We start from the raw sequence: 14,786 nt of genomic DNA, 5'->3' as shown, positions 1-14,786 counted from the left end.
GAAAAAAATCTTCCTGACAGTAAATTCAAGGAAGAAGTTATATAGAAAACAAGACCACAGAAACATAATAGACATTATCTACAACTTCAGTTTTATAGGAAATTAAATGCTATTCCTGATGTAGCTCCTATACTGACCCTCAAAAAAAAGCACAACTTTGTAATGTAGCTTGGTGAAGGCATTTAGACAGGATGATTAGTTAATTCAGAGACTTCTCAATTTTTACATAGGTTACAGTTCCAAACGATTTTTTTTAAGTCCAAAATGACCAATTTTTAACCTTTTGTTCCCCAGTACATTTCTACCAAATAGAGTGTGGGTTTGTCCTTCTACTTTTTGTTGTATGTAGCCGATTTGGTACATTTTCTCCAAATGGTTAGGTGCTGTATTCATTGAAGGATTTTGAAGCAACTAAACCATTTCCTTCATGATCTCACGTCCAGGATTCTTTAGCAGGCCATCCCCTCAACACTTGCCACGCACCCTCTGATGGGTGGGTCCACAGTGGTCTTGAACACAGGCAAGCATCCTAGCTCATAGCACTTTTGCATCAGTAGTTAAACCATCGCCTTCGAGTTTTTTCAGAATGCCCTATCATTACCCTAAACTGTCACTGGGTTAACAGACATTTGGCATCTGTGCTGCTTCTTTAGCAATAAACGTCATCATTTCTCACTTCTCTAGTTGTATGCAGTCTTGTTAACCCCTGAGCCCTGAATACATCATAGTATGTTTATCTGGTCTCTAATTTTCAGTCTCTGCTTATCCTTTATCTACAAACTAAAAAAAAAAAAAAAAAAAGTCCATTTCATCTATTATTTCTTTCTCTTTTGCCAATTGTTGTTTCTTTATTCACTCTTTGTCAAATGACTCATTTCATCTATACTTGTAATATCCTGTATTTTCTCAATGCTTTCAGTTTAAAAAAATCATCTCTACTCTTGTTTCCATTTCCAAGCCTACGCTTCTCCTGACCTGTTGCCATCAACTCTCTCAGTACCTCTCTACTTTTCTGTCATGATGGGGGTCAATGATATTCACAAAACCATTCAAAACTAAGTACAAGTGCAGTGAACGTAGCATCGAGGTAAGGGAAAATGGGTGGGTGTGATGAAAATGCCTGCTTGATTGTTTTCACAATATGTTGGTGGCAGGCTAAGTTGACATGTTTGACCTGGAAAATATCTCTGTCTCCATTTGTGACAGTTTATAGGGTGGATATTTGAAAATAGTTGCCATATATTTTTTAAAAAGATTTTATTTATTTATTTGACAGAGAGATAGAAAGAGCACAAGCAGGGTGAAGGGAAAGGAGAGGGAGAAGCAGGCTCCCTATTCAGCAGGGAGCCCAGTGTGGGACTCGATCCCAGGACCCTGGGATCATGACCTGAGCTGAAGGTGGTTGCTTAACCAACTGAGCCACCCAGATGCCCTGAAAATAAATGCTTTATGTAATGTGAATAGCTGACTTGCTCATTGCTTGACTTGATGTAAAGAATCTAGCTCCAAGTAGCAAATGAGTTAACAAACACATCCTTTCATCTCTCTCAAATACCTGTTTCTTTAACCACACATTTAATGGGAACTAGATGACAGTCAAAGGTTGTTGGCAACCTGAAATGCTGATACTCTGTGCTGAGTAAAGAGAGACCCATATGTTTTAGAGATGCAGGTAGCACAGTTAATATTCTGTTTAGAAAATTGAGAGTCCCTGGCTGTGTGTTTCCATCCTGTGGAAATGGGTCATAGAGCAAAGCCAAAATTTTTCTCAGAAAAATAAATTTGAGGGGCACCTGGGTGGCTCAGTGGGTTAAGCCTCTGCCTTCAGCTCAGGTCATGATCTCAGGGTCCTGGGATCAAGCCCTGCATTGGGCTCTCTGCTCAGAGAGGAGCCTGCTTCCCCACTCCACCCCCCCCCCCACCTCTCTCTGCCTGCCCCTCTGCATGCTTGTGATCTCTCTCTCTGTCAAATAAATAAATAAATCAAAATTTGAATCTCTTCAAATACTGGAACAGTTACAGAAGTAAAAGAAGTGAACCCTAAATCATAGAAAAGATAATTAGGGTCTGGAAAACTTTCAGGACAAATGCTCCTGTCCTGCATCTAATAGGCAATAGAGCTGAGGTGAATTCAGGGAACTTGACTCCTGAACTTCACCTTCTAGAATTCACCACTCCCCTGGTTATCTTAATATTTTTTGATTGAGTTTCCAGGTTCAGAAAAGTCTGTATAATTTGGAAAAGCCACAATGCTTTTCTCTTAATTTTGTCTCCTGCTTTCCATTTTCTTTGCCTTCCTATAATGTCTTCTCACCTTTCACAGAAATAATCTCAGACTTAAGTGTCATTACAAAAAGAAAGGATGTTTCTGAAGAGAATTTTTATATATAATACATCATGTCTCGCTTCCTAGCACAATTGAGGAGCACCATGGACCATGATTACATAAAGAAATCCCTGCTGCTTCCATCCTGCTGTGTAAACCTGTACATTGGAGAAATAACCCAATTTTAAATCAGTGTAATTTATAATTTGGAGCATTTGCCACTTGCACAAGTTTAAAACTCAGTGGAGTATGGGGGTTTATGTGTGGACTGGTGGCTCTGATCCTAACCTTATTTTCAGAACCCCATGTTCTCCTGGACAGCTGCTCAGCTGCCATCCGGAGTGGACACACCTGCCCTTTCCTACGCTTCTACCCAAACCTGCCCAAGTGAATTCACTGCGTTCCTCCTTTTAGATTTCAGGCCACTGAAAACGTACTCTCCAAATTTGGTGCATATCTGTTTAGCTGTTTTGCCACAATCCTGCTAATAGACTAAGAGAAAAACAATTTTATTTTTAAAGATTAAACAGGGGCGACTGGGTGGCTCAGTGGTTTAAAGCCTCTGCCTTCGGCTCAGGTCATGGTCCCAGGGTCCTGGGATCGAGCCCCACATTGGGCTCTCTGCTCAGCAGGGAGCCTGCTTCCCCCTCTCTCTTTGCCTGCCTCTCTGCCTGCTTGTGATCTCTGTCTGTCAAATAAATAAATAAAATCTTAAAAAAAAGATTAAACATATATAACAGGAAAAACTTTGTCTTTCAAATCTCTACCTTTTTCAAAAGGGGGGAAAATCCAAAAACAGTATGTATAATGGTTTTCTCATACCTAAGTATGAGGGTAAGTAATTAGAGGGGAGTGCAGATTGGAGAGCTGAAGTGTGAAATTGCTCTGGATAAGCGAGAGGAGATGTGATGGAGAGAGGATGGCTGGGGTTGGTGAGAAGAAAGGATAGGATTGTGTCTGGGCAGAGACAGGCATCCACCGGAAGATTTATGAAGTTTTGGTGATGTGCTGACCTTGCCCCCTCCATGACAACTTCTATAAAATCCAGCTGTGTTTGTTGGATTTTGGAATTGGATTTATTCTGGAGGATCTGTGTTTGATGCCACAAGAAGTTTGGTGGTGCAGGTAAAAACCACATTTACACAACCCTGCACGATCCCCTCCCTCTGACGTGCCTGCCCCATGCTCTCTTTATTAGAACTTCACTGGTTTCCTCCATGTTTTTTAACACATTAGGTAGACTCCTGCCTGAGGGTCTTCACACTTGCTGGTGACTCTACCTGAATGCCCTTCTCCTGTATAACCACAGGGCTTACATCCTCCCCTCCTTCTGGTCTTTACTCAGTTGTCCACTGACACCATGAGGACTTACTTAGCCCCCTGTTGAAAACTGCACCTCTTGCCCGCAGACCGCATCTTTTATCTTGGCTGGCTTCTCCATTAGAATTTAAGAGGGCAAGGTATTCCCTGTCCCTTTTCCCCAGTCTGTCTCTAGTGCCTAGAATAACATGGGACACATAGAAAGTGCTCAATAAATATTTATTGAGTGAATCAAATAAGGACTGCTGTCCAGAGGAACCCAGTTACTTCCTGCTACCAAAACAGCCAATGGGTGATTCTCAAAGGATAATATTAGACTCCTTCTATCTATATAGACAAGTAAGCATAAATAGGAAGACTGAAGAAAAGCATTCATTGAAATCCTAGAAAAAATTTGTGTGTTTTAATTCAAATAATGATGTGTAGACGTAGTGCATTACAAAACAAACATGTACTAGGCAAAACTGGATCATCCTTGAAATATTTATGTTCTAAAAGTTCCTCCTTTAAGTCTGTTCTTCCCGTTTTAGAGAAATGCAAATTACACATGGCAGTCATCTACCTTTCTTTGGAACACTTTTCCTTTCTTAGGCAGTTATTTCAAATGGGAAGAATCAAATGCTGTTAAATAAAAGATTATTTGCTGTCTTGAGTAGTACACAAGAGCTGTTTTGCTCTGTTTTTGTTATCCTGGCAAATTGTCTAGAAGATTAATCTTTGAAGAGACTTTGTATTATATCCTTAGAAAACATTATTTTAAGCAATAATCTAATGAAACTACTTCTCCTCCACACCACTCAAGACAATTTTACAGAAAAATAAGATGAATACAAATCTCTAAGTATTGACTGTGTATTTTGAATCTCTTGGGTCAATGATGTCAGCTATTGCAGGGGCCCGTACTGTGAACAGAAGGTATTGCCTTTGTCCCAGAGAGGGACCTGTCACTGGTTGTTTCCTCTTTCCTGCTGTGGGTAGGGCTGTGCTGCTGGTTCTCAGCAACTGCTCTAAGTTCTCATTCTATATCCTGGACACTGAGTCACAGTAACTCCCAACTTTTTTTTTTTTTTTAATATTTTTATTTATTTATTTGACAGAGAGAGAGATCATAAGTAGGCAGAGCAGCAGTCAGAGAGAGAGGGGGAAGCAGGCTCCCCGCGGAGCAGAGAGCCCGATGTGGGGCTTGATCCCAGGACCCCGAGACCATGACCTGAGCTGAAGGCAGCAGCTTAACCCACTGAGCCACCCAGGGGCCCCGTAACTCCCAACTTTTTTTTTTTTTTTTAAAGATTTTATTTATTTATTTGACAGAGAGATCACAAGCAGGCAGAGAGGCAGGCAGAGAGAGAGGAGGAAGCAGGCTCCCTGCTGAGCAGAGAGCCCGATGCGGGGCTCGATCCCAGGACTCTGAGATCATGACCTGAGTCGAAGGCAGCGGCTTAACCCACTGAGCCACCCAGGCGCCCCAACTCCCAACTTTTAAGCTTGCTTCAAAACCGATCATTTAAGATCAAGATTCCTTTAAGTTAGGAGGAGAAATAACTATGTTGGCTCAAACCCTACCTCCCATAATCTTGGTGAAATCTGCCATAAGAAATATCTCTGATTTCTCTGTAGGCCGCCAAATTCTTCACTTAAAGAAAAGTCCTCTTTGATTTGAAGCTAACTATTTAGCTTCTAGTCTTTTTTTTTTTTAAGATTTTATTTATTTATTTGACAGAGATCCCAAGCAGGTGGAGAGGCAGGCAGAGAGAGAGAGGAGGAAGTAGGCCCCCTGCTAAGCAGAGAGCCTAATGCGGGGCTCCATCCCAGGGCCCTGGGATCATGACCCGAGCCGAAGGCAGAGGCTTTAACCCACTGAGCTGCCCAGACGTCCCTAGCTTCTTAATAGTGTGAACGTGTATAGTTTATTATCCAAATAGGGACATGTTTAGGAATGGAAAGGAGGTGACTATTAATATATCTGGAAAACAATCATAACCTAGGATTGTGTGAGGCAAGCTGAGCATTGTGGTTCCTAACTGTGAGGGAAAGTGAAATGAATACTTACTGAAACCATGATATCTGCTAAGTGCCCTCGCACATGCTCTCTCTCTCCATATATACATATATATATATATATATATATATATACATATAATATCTCACTTTCAAAGCCATCCTCTGATGTGGATCTTGGGTACATTTTCAACCGTGGAGCTGAGGCTCTGTGACACTAACTCAAAGAGTTAACATATAATAGTGTACAAGGAATTTTAGGAACTCAATTCTGGAGAGTTTCTAATAAGGACTATTGATTTAGCTGTCTGGAGGAGATGCATTAGATACATTTTTGGCCACAAGCCAGATGTTAAAATCAATAATTGACTGAAGTCAGATATCGCTAGAATAGAAAGAACTTTTTGAAGACAAGATTAAATCTGAAACCTTATCAAATATTTTGAAAATCAAATTTTGAAAGTTTGACACTACGGTGGAGGAAACAGACTTTATCAGCACCATCAACTGGTGGGCCACCCCTGTGGTGCCCATGCAGTGGATCAGTGATCCTAAAGGGACACTATAATCAGACTAACGTTTGGTGCACAGTATAAGGAACCTGGGATTCACCACTCAGCAAGTCTCTGAATCTTGGACCTGTTGTTACTGAGAAATGTTTACCAGTCTACAGCAGTTATTTTGACAAGCTTTTGTGTTTTGGGTCTCCGTAGACTAACACCATAAGGAATTGACTTCAATTTGAATTTTGGTTAGTGAGAACAAAATGCACCTTGAGATTTTCTTGTTTCTCTAACATTTTCTTCTTTTCTTCCTACTTGTTAATTTTTCATTCAGTCAATGTTTATTAAGCACCTGTTCAGTGTATCAGTCATTGTTTCAGGAGATGGAGATACAGTAGTGACGAGAAGACAAAAGTCTCTCTCCTCATGGAGTTTACATTCTGGGACTTCAGGAGACAGACAATAAGCAGAACTTTAAACATACAGCATATAAATAATGTTAAGTACTGTAGAGAAGAATAAAGCAAGTAAGAGAGATGTGAAGAATTCTCTACTATGACTGGGTCATGATGATTTCTCATGATGTCGGTTTTGGGAATTTTTCTTTCTTATGGATTTTTTTAGGGGCAGATTTGGCATATAATTCCTCATGATAAGATATGAAGAGTTTCCAACTAAGACTTTTTTCTTGAGCAACTCATTGTCTAAATGGAATTAAGTAACTGAAAATTATATGTAGCTCCTAAAGTTCAGCTTGTTTAATATTTTGAATGTTAACACATCAACTAATTCTACAAAGATTTGAATTATCATGTAATCTCAACCATTATTCTACCTTACATTATTATTTAAAACTTAATCAATATTTGTTGGCAGAAAAATGATACAGTATTTTTCCCAAAGTTATCTTCCAAACGCACTCTTCTCTTAACAAAGCCTTTTGCTGACAATTTGTTCTCCTATGCAGTCAATAAGTCTTCATAATTCAAAAGTACATAAAATTAATAAATTTCACAATAAATTTATTATCAGAATTTTATTCTTCCAGAGATACATTTAAACTTCCTCTGACTGACAGAATTTCAATATATAAAACAGATAAAGAGATTTTCACTCTGGTTACTTCTAAATTGCTCATCAGAATTTTATTTTGTTTTTACTTTTTTATTTGAGTATAGATGACATGCAGTGTTACATTAGATTGGTTTCAGGTATACAGAATAGTGATTCAGCAACTCTAGAGTTAGGCTGTCCCCATCACAAGTAGCTCACCTCTGTCTCCATACAGTGCTGTTACAATACCATTGATTTTATTCTCTGTGCTGTACCTTTTGCTTACAAGATTTTTAAGTTGCATATTTAGTTAAACCCGTAAACTCCTACAACATTCCCTGTGTGTGTTGCTCACAACAATACCCTGTTTAGATATGATGGTGATGTGAATTTTTACACAAGCTCTTGTCACACACACATTCAGGGACACCGAAGTGGGATTGAATTGGCTGTTTGGCTACTCGACTCCTCAGCCTTCCAGTAGCTGGGTATGAAGCTGAAGTAGAACAGCAGCTTTTGGCCAAACGTGAAACAGCAGTAGAGCTCCCCCGTCACCCCTACTTTCCCAAATAGTCATTCCTTGGAAGCAGCCCAGTAGGGACAGCCATTGGAGCAACAGCTTCCCAGCCTTCTTCATCTCTGGTAACTAAAATGTTGAACATGGCATCTGAGAGAGTCTCAGAAGGTTCATTTTGATACGGGACATTATTAACTGAAGGGGTGGGTTTTCATCCTTATTTGCCTGTTTAGTTTCCCCAGAACCTTAGTCTTTCTTGTCGGTGGACACCATCAGTGCAGGTGGTTCTCTTGGCTTAGTTGGTATGCATGGCTTTCATTAGAAGGGGGTGAGAACCCGAGTGAGTTTTTAGTAAGTGGCTCCCAGGCTTCGTATTTACCTTCTCTGTGCAACTGTGGCATCATTTGATAAGAACTCTGCTGAAGCTTGAATTCGAATAATAAAAAGTATTTAATTTTGGCTCCACTACTCGATTTACACTCATCTGGAATGTAATAATCTGCAAATTTAAACTTGTATAGAAAGCGATTTACTTTTGCTTTTTTGACCCTGCGATTTTATTGTCTGCTGCAAAACAGAAGCAAATAATAGGCAACATCAGGGTAAAGTATGAGAAAGGGGATGGGGACCAAATTGACTAAAAATGCTAAGAGTTGGTATATGTCATCTCTCCAGGATCACCGCCAGGTTGGATGGAGGTAATGTTCAATAGTCAGCTGTCAACAATTTCTTAGTATTTGTGTTGTGTATTCTGATGAAGGGATGAGTCTTCCTGTCTCATACCGCTGTAGCAGCTTCCCTGCCTCAGATGACTTGCGTCCTCCTTCTTCCTGCCAGCTCCTCCCAGGCTGCAACCTCAGAGCAGGAAACCCTTCCTGGAACCCAGAGTGTGACTTCATGCCCTCCTCTTTCTGAGCAACTGCAGCTGTCTGTGCACATCTGCCATGGCGCTGGCCCCACCCTCCTGCCTTCATAAGTAGTGACTTGCTTGTTGGTTGCCCACCTCTTGAGCATGTTTTCTGAAGACAGGTCTGTTTAATTCAATTTTATATCCCAAGCACCTCACACAGTGTTCAGTGAGAACTCTGTGAAAATCATGACTGCTGCTTCTACTATGGCTACTATGACTACTGCCGGAGGTACTATTCCTACCGCTGTTGTTCTTGTGGCCAGTGGAGCTGGTGAGCTAGCGGCACCCTCCCAGGCACTCCTCCTGAAAGGAGTGCACACATTTCACACTGTGATCCCTTTCTGACCCTCTTCTGGAGAGGGGCATGGCAAGAGATGAGAGGAGGCATTCTGGGTGGAGGGAAAGGTTTGAGAGTTATGATAGGAAGAGTACTCTCATCTTGCAAATGGTGATATGATTATTACAAATTTGCTATAGTTCTTGGATTTTTTTTTTTAAGATTTTATTTATTTATTTGACAGGCAGAGATCACAAGTAGGCAGAGAGGCAGGCAGCGAGAGAGAGAGGTGGAAGCAGGCTCCCCGCTGAGCAGAGAGCCCGATTTGGGGCTCGATCCCAGGACCCTGAGATCATGACCTGAGCAGAAGGCAGAGGCTTTAACCCACTGAGCCACCCAGGCGCCCCTAGTTCTTGGACTTTTTAAAAAAATATTTGTACAGGGGCACCTGGGTGGCTCAGTGGGTTAAGCCTCTGCCTTCGGCTCAGGTCATGATCTCAGGGTCCTGGGATCGAGCCCCGCATCGGGCTCTCTGCTCAGCGGTGAGCCTGCTTCCCTCTCTCTCTGCCTGCCTCTCTGCCTACTTGTGATCTCTCTCTCTCTCTCTCTGTCAAATGAATAAAAATTAAAAAAAATTTAAAAAAATAAAAAATAAAAATATTTGTACGCATGGGACACTTTCATTTTCCGTTGAGTATTTGGCTTTCCCACAAAAGTCTGATTGCTCTGACCATGGTGATGCCATAGGAAGAGATGTAGATTTGAGTCCATCTAACACACATTTTATTAATAATTATGCAAACACTTATTAACCTAATGAACTTGAGCAAGTCTCTTGGCCTGAGCTTCAGTTGCGTTATAGGTTTATAATGTAACGAACTCAGTTTTTTGAGGATGAAAAGAAGAAATGAATGTGGAAGGATATATAAACAGCCAGGCTCTAGACAAAAGGAGGTGTTATTATATGGCCATGGCCAGTTTTTCCTCTGAATTTCCAGTAGCAATTTGTACTGAATGGCAAATTTAGCTTGGTTTGGAGGTGAGAGCTGTGGTCTGGTTGGAAGTACCAACATGAGATTTTTTTAAAAAAAGGCAAAAAACTGGGAGCAAAGCCATGCCCCACCACTTCAGTAGCTATGTGACCCATGATAAGTTTCTGAAAAAAGAATCTTAAAGCTATTTAGCTCTAAGGTCATTCACTGTGATGATCAAGTGGAAAAATATCTATAAAGGCACTGGGTACAGTGCAAGTGCTTGGCCATTGTTTAGAAAGCATTCCTTCAGGGCAGAGAATGGTAAAGGTGAATCAAAAAGGTTCTGAACAGGCAGCACGCAGAGGAAAAAGCCTAACTTGAACTGGTGTGACCTGAGTAAGTCCTGGAATAACCCTAATTCCATTTCCTCAGATACAAATCAGGGGTAATAATAATAATTGTTTCTTAATTATATCTTAGGGTTATTGTAAAAACGAAAAGTGGTAAAATATCACCAGGCCTGTAATAGTGGTTCAAAAATTTAGTCATGCCTATGATAATTCTCCTTATTTCTAAAGATAATCTTTTTTAAAAAATAGGTTTTATTTATTTATTTGATTGGGGGGGGTGCATGAGCAGAGGGAAGGGCAGAGAGAGAACCAGACTCCTTGCTGAGCAGGGAGCCCAATGCAGGACTTGATCCCCGGACTCCAGGATCATGACGGGAATGGAAGGTTGACGCTTAATGGACTGAACCACCCAGGCACCCCCCCCGCAAAGGGTCTTAAGCCATGTCTAATTTTATGTTATGGAATATAGTGTCTAGGATACTCTTTTGACAAAATGCAGGCAAGTCACTGTATAACTTGACTGCCTCCATTTCAGGCCACCTATTAGGTGATGAAACACTGATGATTAATGAAGATGGAGGAGTAGAGGAAACAGGCACAGCTGGTAAGAGATGGAATGATGTCAGAGCAAGAAGTGATGAAAATTCTAAATTCTAGCAACTTTTTTTTTTTTTTTTGTAAGTAGGCTCCATGCCCAGCATAGAACCCAACGCAGGCTTGAACTCACAACCCTGAGATCAAGACCTGAGCTGAGATCCAGAGTCATATGCTTAACCGACTGAACCGTTCAGGCGACCCACAAATTCTAGCAAATTTGATAAGATGAAAGCTTTCTTCCTGAGCCCCTCTCCCCCATCCTTTCTATGGAAACCCTTGTTTTTTTTTTGTTTTTTTTTTTTGTTTTTTTTTTTTTCCTATGGAAACCCTTGTAAAGAGGAAGTGAGCCAGAGCATGCTGGGAAAAGCACTGCGTGGTGGGGAGAGTGTCAGGGGCCCTGGCTGAGGTGGGGGGCCCCCGGCACTGACATGGTGTATTCACTTCTATAGCAAAGTGGGGCTATGTAGTAATGACATGTATTGAAATTGTACTGTGTGTGCCACTTGGACATTTTTAGTGAATTCTCAAAAACAATGTCTGAGGCCAGTTGTGAAGCTGGGATGTTCCCCAGTTATGGAGTTAGTAGGTGGCAGAGCCAGGATTTGAACCCAAGTACTCCACATTACCTTCCCCTTTCAGCTTTAAGCTTCTACACTATGGTGGCCAAAGATGTCTGAGCAAGCAGGTCTGTGGGGGCACCACTCAGAAGTGGTTTATGTTAGCAGTGTGTTTCATTGGTCCTTCTAAAGGTGGGGCTGGGGAATAAGCTCTTTTACTCCTGAGAACACGGGGAATAAATGGAGTTGGTTTATGACAGATTTTTAAATTGAGAAGAATGTAAATATTGGCTTGTAGACTAGTGACAGAGCTTCCACTGAGGGTCAAGCAGAAGAGCCAGCCACCCGCGAGCTAGCCCAGAGGAATGAGGTGACCCAGGAGACCCTGATATGTCAGACGCTAAAGGAGTGGGGATCCCTTCTCAGGGGTCATGGTGCTGAACTGCCCAGTACTGCTAAGAGATCAGACCAAACAAGAACCAAAAGCCCCACGAGATTTACTACTTAGAACACAAATGAATTCGCTGGTGTTTGAAATCACATCGCTCATCTCATTCTGTTTCTATTTAGAAGGATTTCCCCCAGGTGTTGTTCCTTAATTTTGTCCCCAGTTTTGGGAGGCATGCCTTCTTTTGGGCCACTCTGTGCATCCCCTACTTCCTACATGTAAAAGTGCCTGGTCATTGAACTTGTCCCCCTGATTGTTAAATCACCATAAAGATACATTTCTGCTGCAGCTGCAGAGCTCAACGTCTCCAGAAGACCCTCCAATCTTTTCTGGGCCTGGAGGTTTCAGTCAATCAACAAATCTGCAATTATAATGATCATGTTTGCCTTCAAACACATTTTAGCTGCATCTGAGAGCTAAAGTATTTTTTTTTTAACTTTTTTTTTAATTAAAAAAGATTCCAGTCATGCATTTTGATGGCTGGAAGAGTGAATTAATAGTAGTCTAATAACTATGGAGACACAGATGCTTTTGTGAGCTGGCACTGAGGTAAGGCTGCACATCTCAGTAGGAATGACAAGTGAATGAGTCTGCCGCTCACTTAACCTGCTGTTCTTTTCTCTCTCTATTTTCTCTCCTAGGAAACAGATGGAAGACTGCTGTGACCCCGCCCATCTCTTTGCTATGACTAAAATGAATTCCCCCATGGGAAAGAGCATGTGGTATGACGGGGAGTTTTTATACTCATTCACCATTGACAATTCAACTTATTCTCTCTTCCCCCAGGTTAGTATAGTTTGTTGTTGCCTTGCTGTAGAGTTACCCATGTATCTTGACATCATAGGGAAAAGATAATTGAGTTTGCCTAACAATTCAGATCTCCTCCTTTTCGTCTCCTTTCTTCTCTTCTTCATTATAAATGTTTTTCTTTATAGCTGTCACCTTTTTTGAAGAAATCACATAATGCTTCCATGCAGGGGCCGAAGTAATAGTTTTCTTAGCCCTTCTGATTTGAGTCATCTGAGACTGAAGGAAGCAAGGTCAGGAATTGTGGAATTCTAGTGTTTCAAGGTTGGCTGTGGAATGATCTTGAAGATTTGCAGTACTAGAATGTTTTCTTAGGACGGGTGTGCTCTTGGGGACTGGGAACCATATGGTTAGAAGTTTGCTTCTTAGAGCTCTTGGATCTTAATCCTGTGGTCAGACACTGCTCTTAAGTGGTGGAGTGGCGAATATGGAGAGAATGAATTTCATAATTTTTGAAATGGTCCAAATGAAGCCTTGGTTACTTATAGTTTTTCTTCTGGGTTTCCTGAGCAATGAAATAAAATGTTTTACTAAAATATATGCAGTGAAAGGGAAAAATAGAGAAATTGTTATTTCTAGGGAGCCCAGGTTGGAGAGGGGGGTGGTTCTTAGGTGAAACTGCCCTTAGGAAAAAATGGAGAAATGAAGATTAGCCTCCCCAAGTCTTCAGGCCACTCCTGGTTTGGCCAGATGATTGGGCAGAAAGGGAATTCACAGTTAAGAGTTGGAAAACAGAGCCGGGCCTTTTGTGTGTCCCTATTAATAGCCAGGAGGCTTCAAAGGAGGGCCCTAATCAAGCTGAGGCACAGGCTCTGCCAAATCCAAAGACCCACTCTGTGAACTAGCCCATCTCTGCTAGTTCATCTCTAGATATTTTAGTTGAACTTCATGGTCTTAGTGTGTAATGATGGTTTTTTTAAATTTATTTTATTTCATTTTTTAAAAAAGATTTTATTTATTTATTCGACAGAGAGAGAGAGATCACAAGTAGGCAGAGAGGTAGGGGGGAAGCAGGCTCCCCGCTGAGCAGAGAGCCTGATGTGGGGCTCGATCCCAGCACCCTGAGATCATGACCCGAGCCGAAGGCAGAGGCTTAACCCACTGAGCCACCCAAGCGCCCCCCCCAAAATTTTTATTTTAAAGTAGTAAAATAGAAGGTTGAATTCCTGGCCATCATCCATGTGTTTTCTCTCTCTTCTCCATTTGCCCCTGAGAGGCTTCTCAGTGTCAAAGGAAATGACTAAGAGCCATAAAATGTGAGATTGAATTTCTTCTCCATTTTTTACTAACTAAATGCCCTGCTAAGTCACCTAGCTCTTTTGAGACTCAGCTTTCTCATCTGTACAGTGGTGAGAGCAGTACCTGTCCTCCCACCTCACAGAGTGGTGGTCAGGATGGATGTGAATAATGCATGTCCGTGGACTTTGAAGACACGAAGCATGTTGTAAATGTCGTGGTTCATATATTGCATCTTCAGACTGAGGAATGAAGGAGATAATTGCATTAGTCAGGGTTTAAGGCAGGGAACAGAAATCTTCCCAGGTATTTTTAGCAGAAAGATACTTCTTATTGGGAATTAGGTACTTAAAAGAGCATTAGAAGAATGGATAAGTGGGAGTCAAGAGTGGCTCCTGGAATTACTTAGTTCAAGAATTTACTGCCATAACTGTGGTTAAGAGATCAGAAAGCCCCAGCTGCCACTGCAATTAACATGGTCACAACTGCCTGTGACAGGAACAGGGTCAGGAAGATGGGTTCCAATTTATCTTCTTCTAAATCACCCTCAAGTGCATCTAATGGCTAAGATTAATTTGCGTCTGGAACATTAGTTGCAGAGAAGTCCAGGAGAGGCAGTTTTTAAAACAATCAGGCTTCAGTAGGAAGCTAGAAAAGAGATGGAATGGAGGGTAAACAAGCCAATCCCCAGTATCCTTTATGTACAAAACCTGATGTCAACTTGCTATGAATGAAGAAGAGATAAGGAAGCAATCTTCTTTAAAGCTCATCAAATAGAAAAATTTTAAAAGAAATCCAAAATAGTCTTTTTATACATGAGGGTTTTCAGTCATCCCAACTGACTTCTAACGTTGTGCTAGCAAATAGATTTGAAGAAAAGAGATGATTAAAGAAATACAAACTAGCCTCCCAT

The 14,786-nt window shown here is 41.3% G+C and overlaps 1 protein-coding gene across 3 annotated transcripts in view; it reads left to right on the top strand.

Moving 5' to 3' along the window:
• The window catches only part of ST8SIA1 (ST8 alpha-N-acetyl-neuraminide alpha-2,8-sialyltransferase 1), a 170,886-nt gene that overhangs the window by 40,167 nt on the left and 115,933 nt on the right, over window positions 1-14,786 (top strand). For 2 of the 3 annotated variants that reach the window (XM_047742609.1, XM_047742608.1), the window contains exon 2: window positions 12,472-12,616. In XM_047742609.1, the coding sequence (XP_047598565.1) occupies window positions 12,472-12,616 (145 nt within the window). Of the gene's footprint in view, window positions 1-12,471; window positions 12,617-14,786 lie in introns of those variants that run through there. The other variant, XM_047742610.1, reaches the window with a different exon arrangement.

The sequence above is a fragment of the Lutra lutra genome, chromosome 8 (assembly GCF_902655055.1).
Source record: "Lutra lutra chromosome 8, mLutLut1.2, whole genome shotgun sequence".
Classification (NCBI taxonomy): domain Eukaryota; kingdom Metazoa; phylum Chordata; class Mammalia; order Carnivora; family Mustelidae; genus Lutra; species Lutra lutra.
This window is presented reverse-complemented; position numbering and strand designations above follow the sequence as displayed.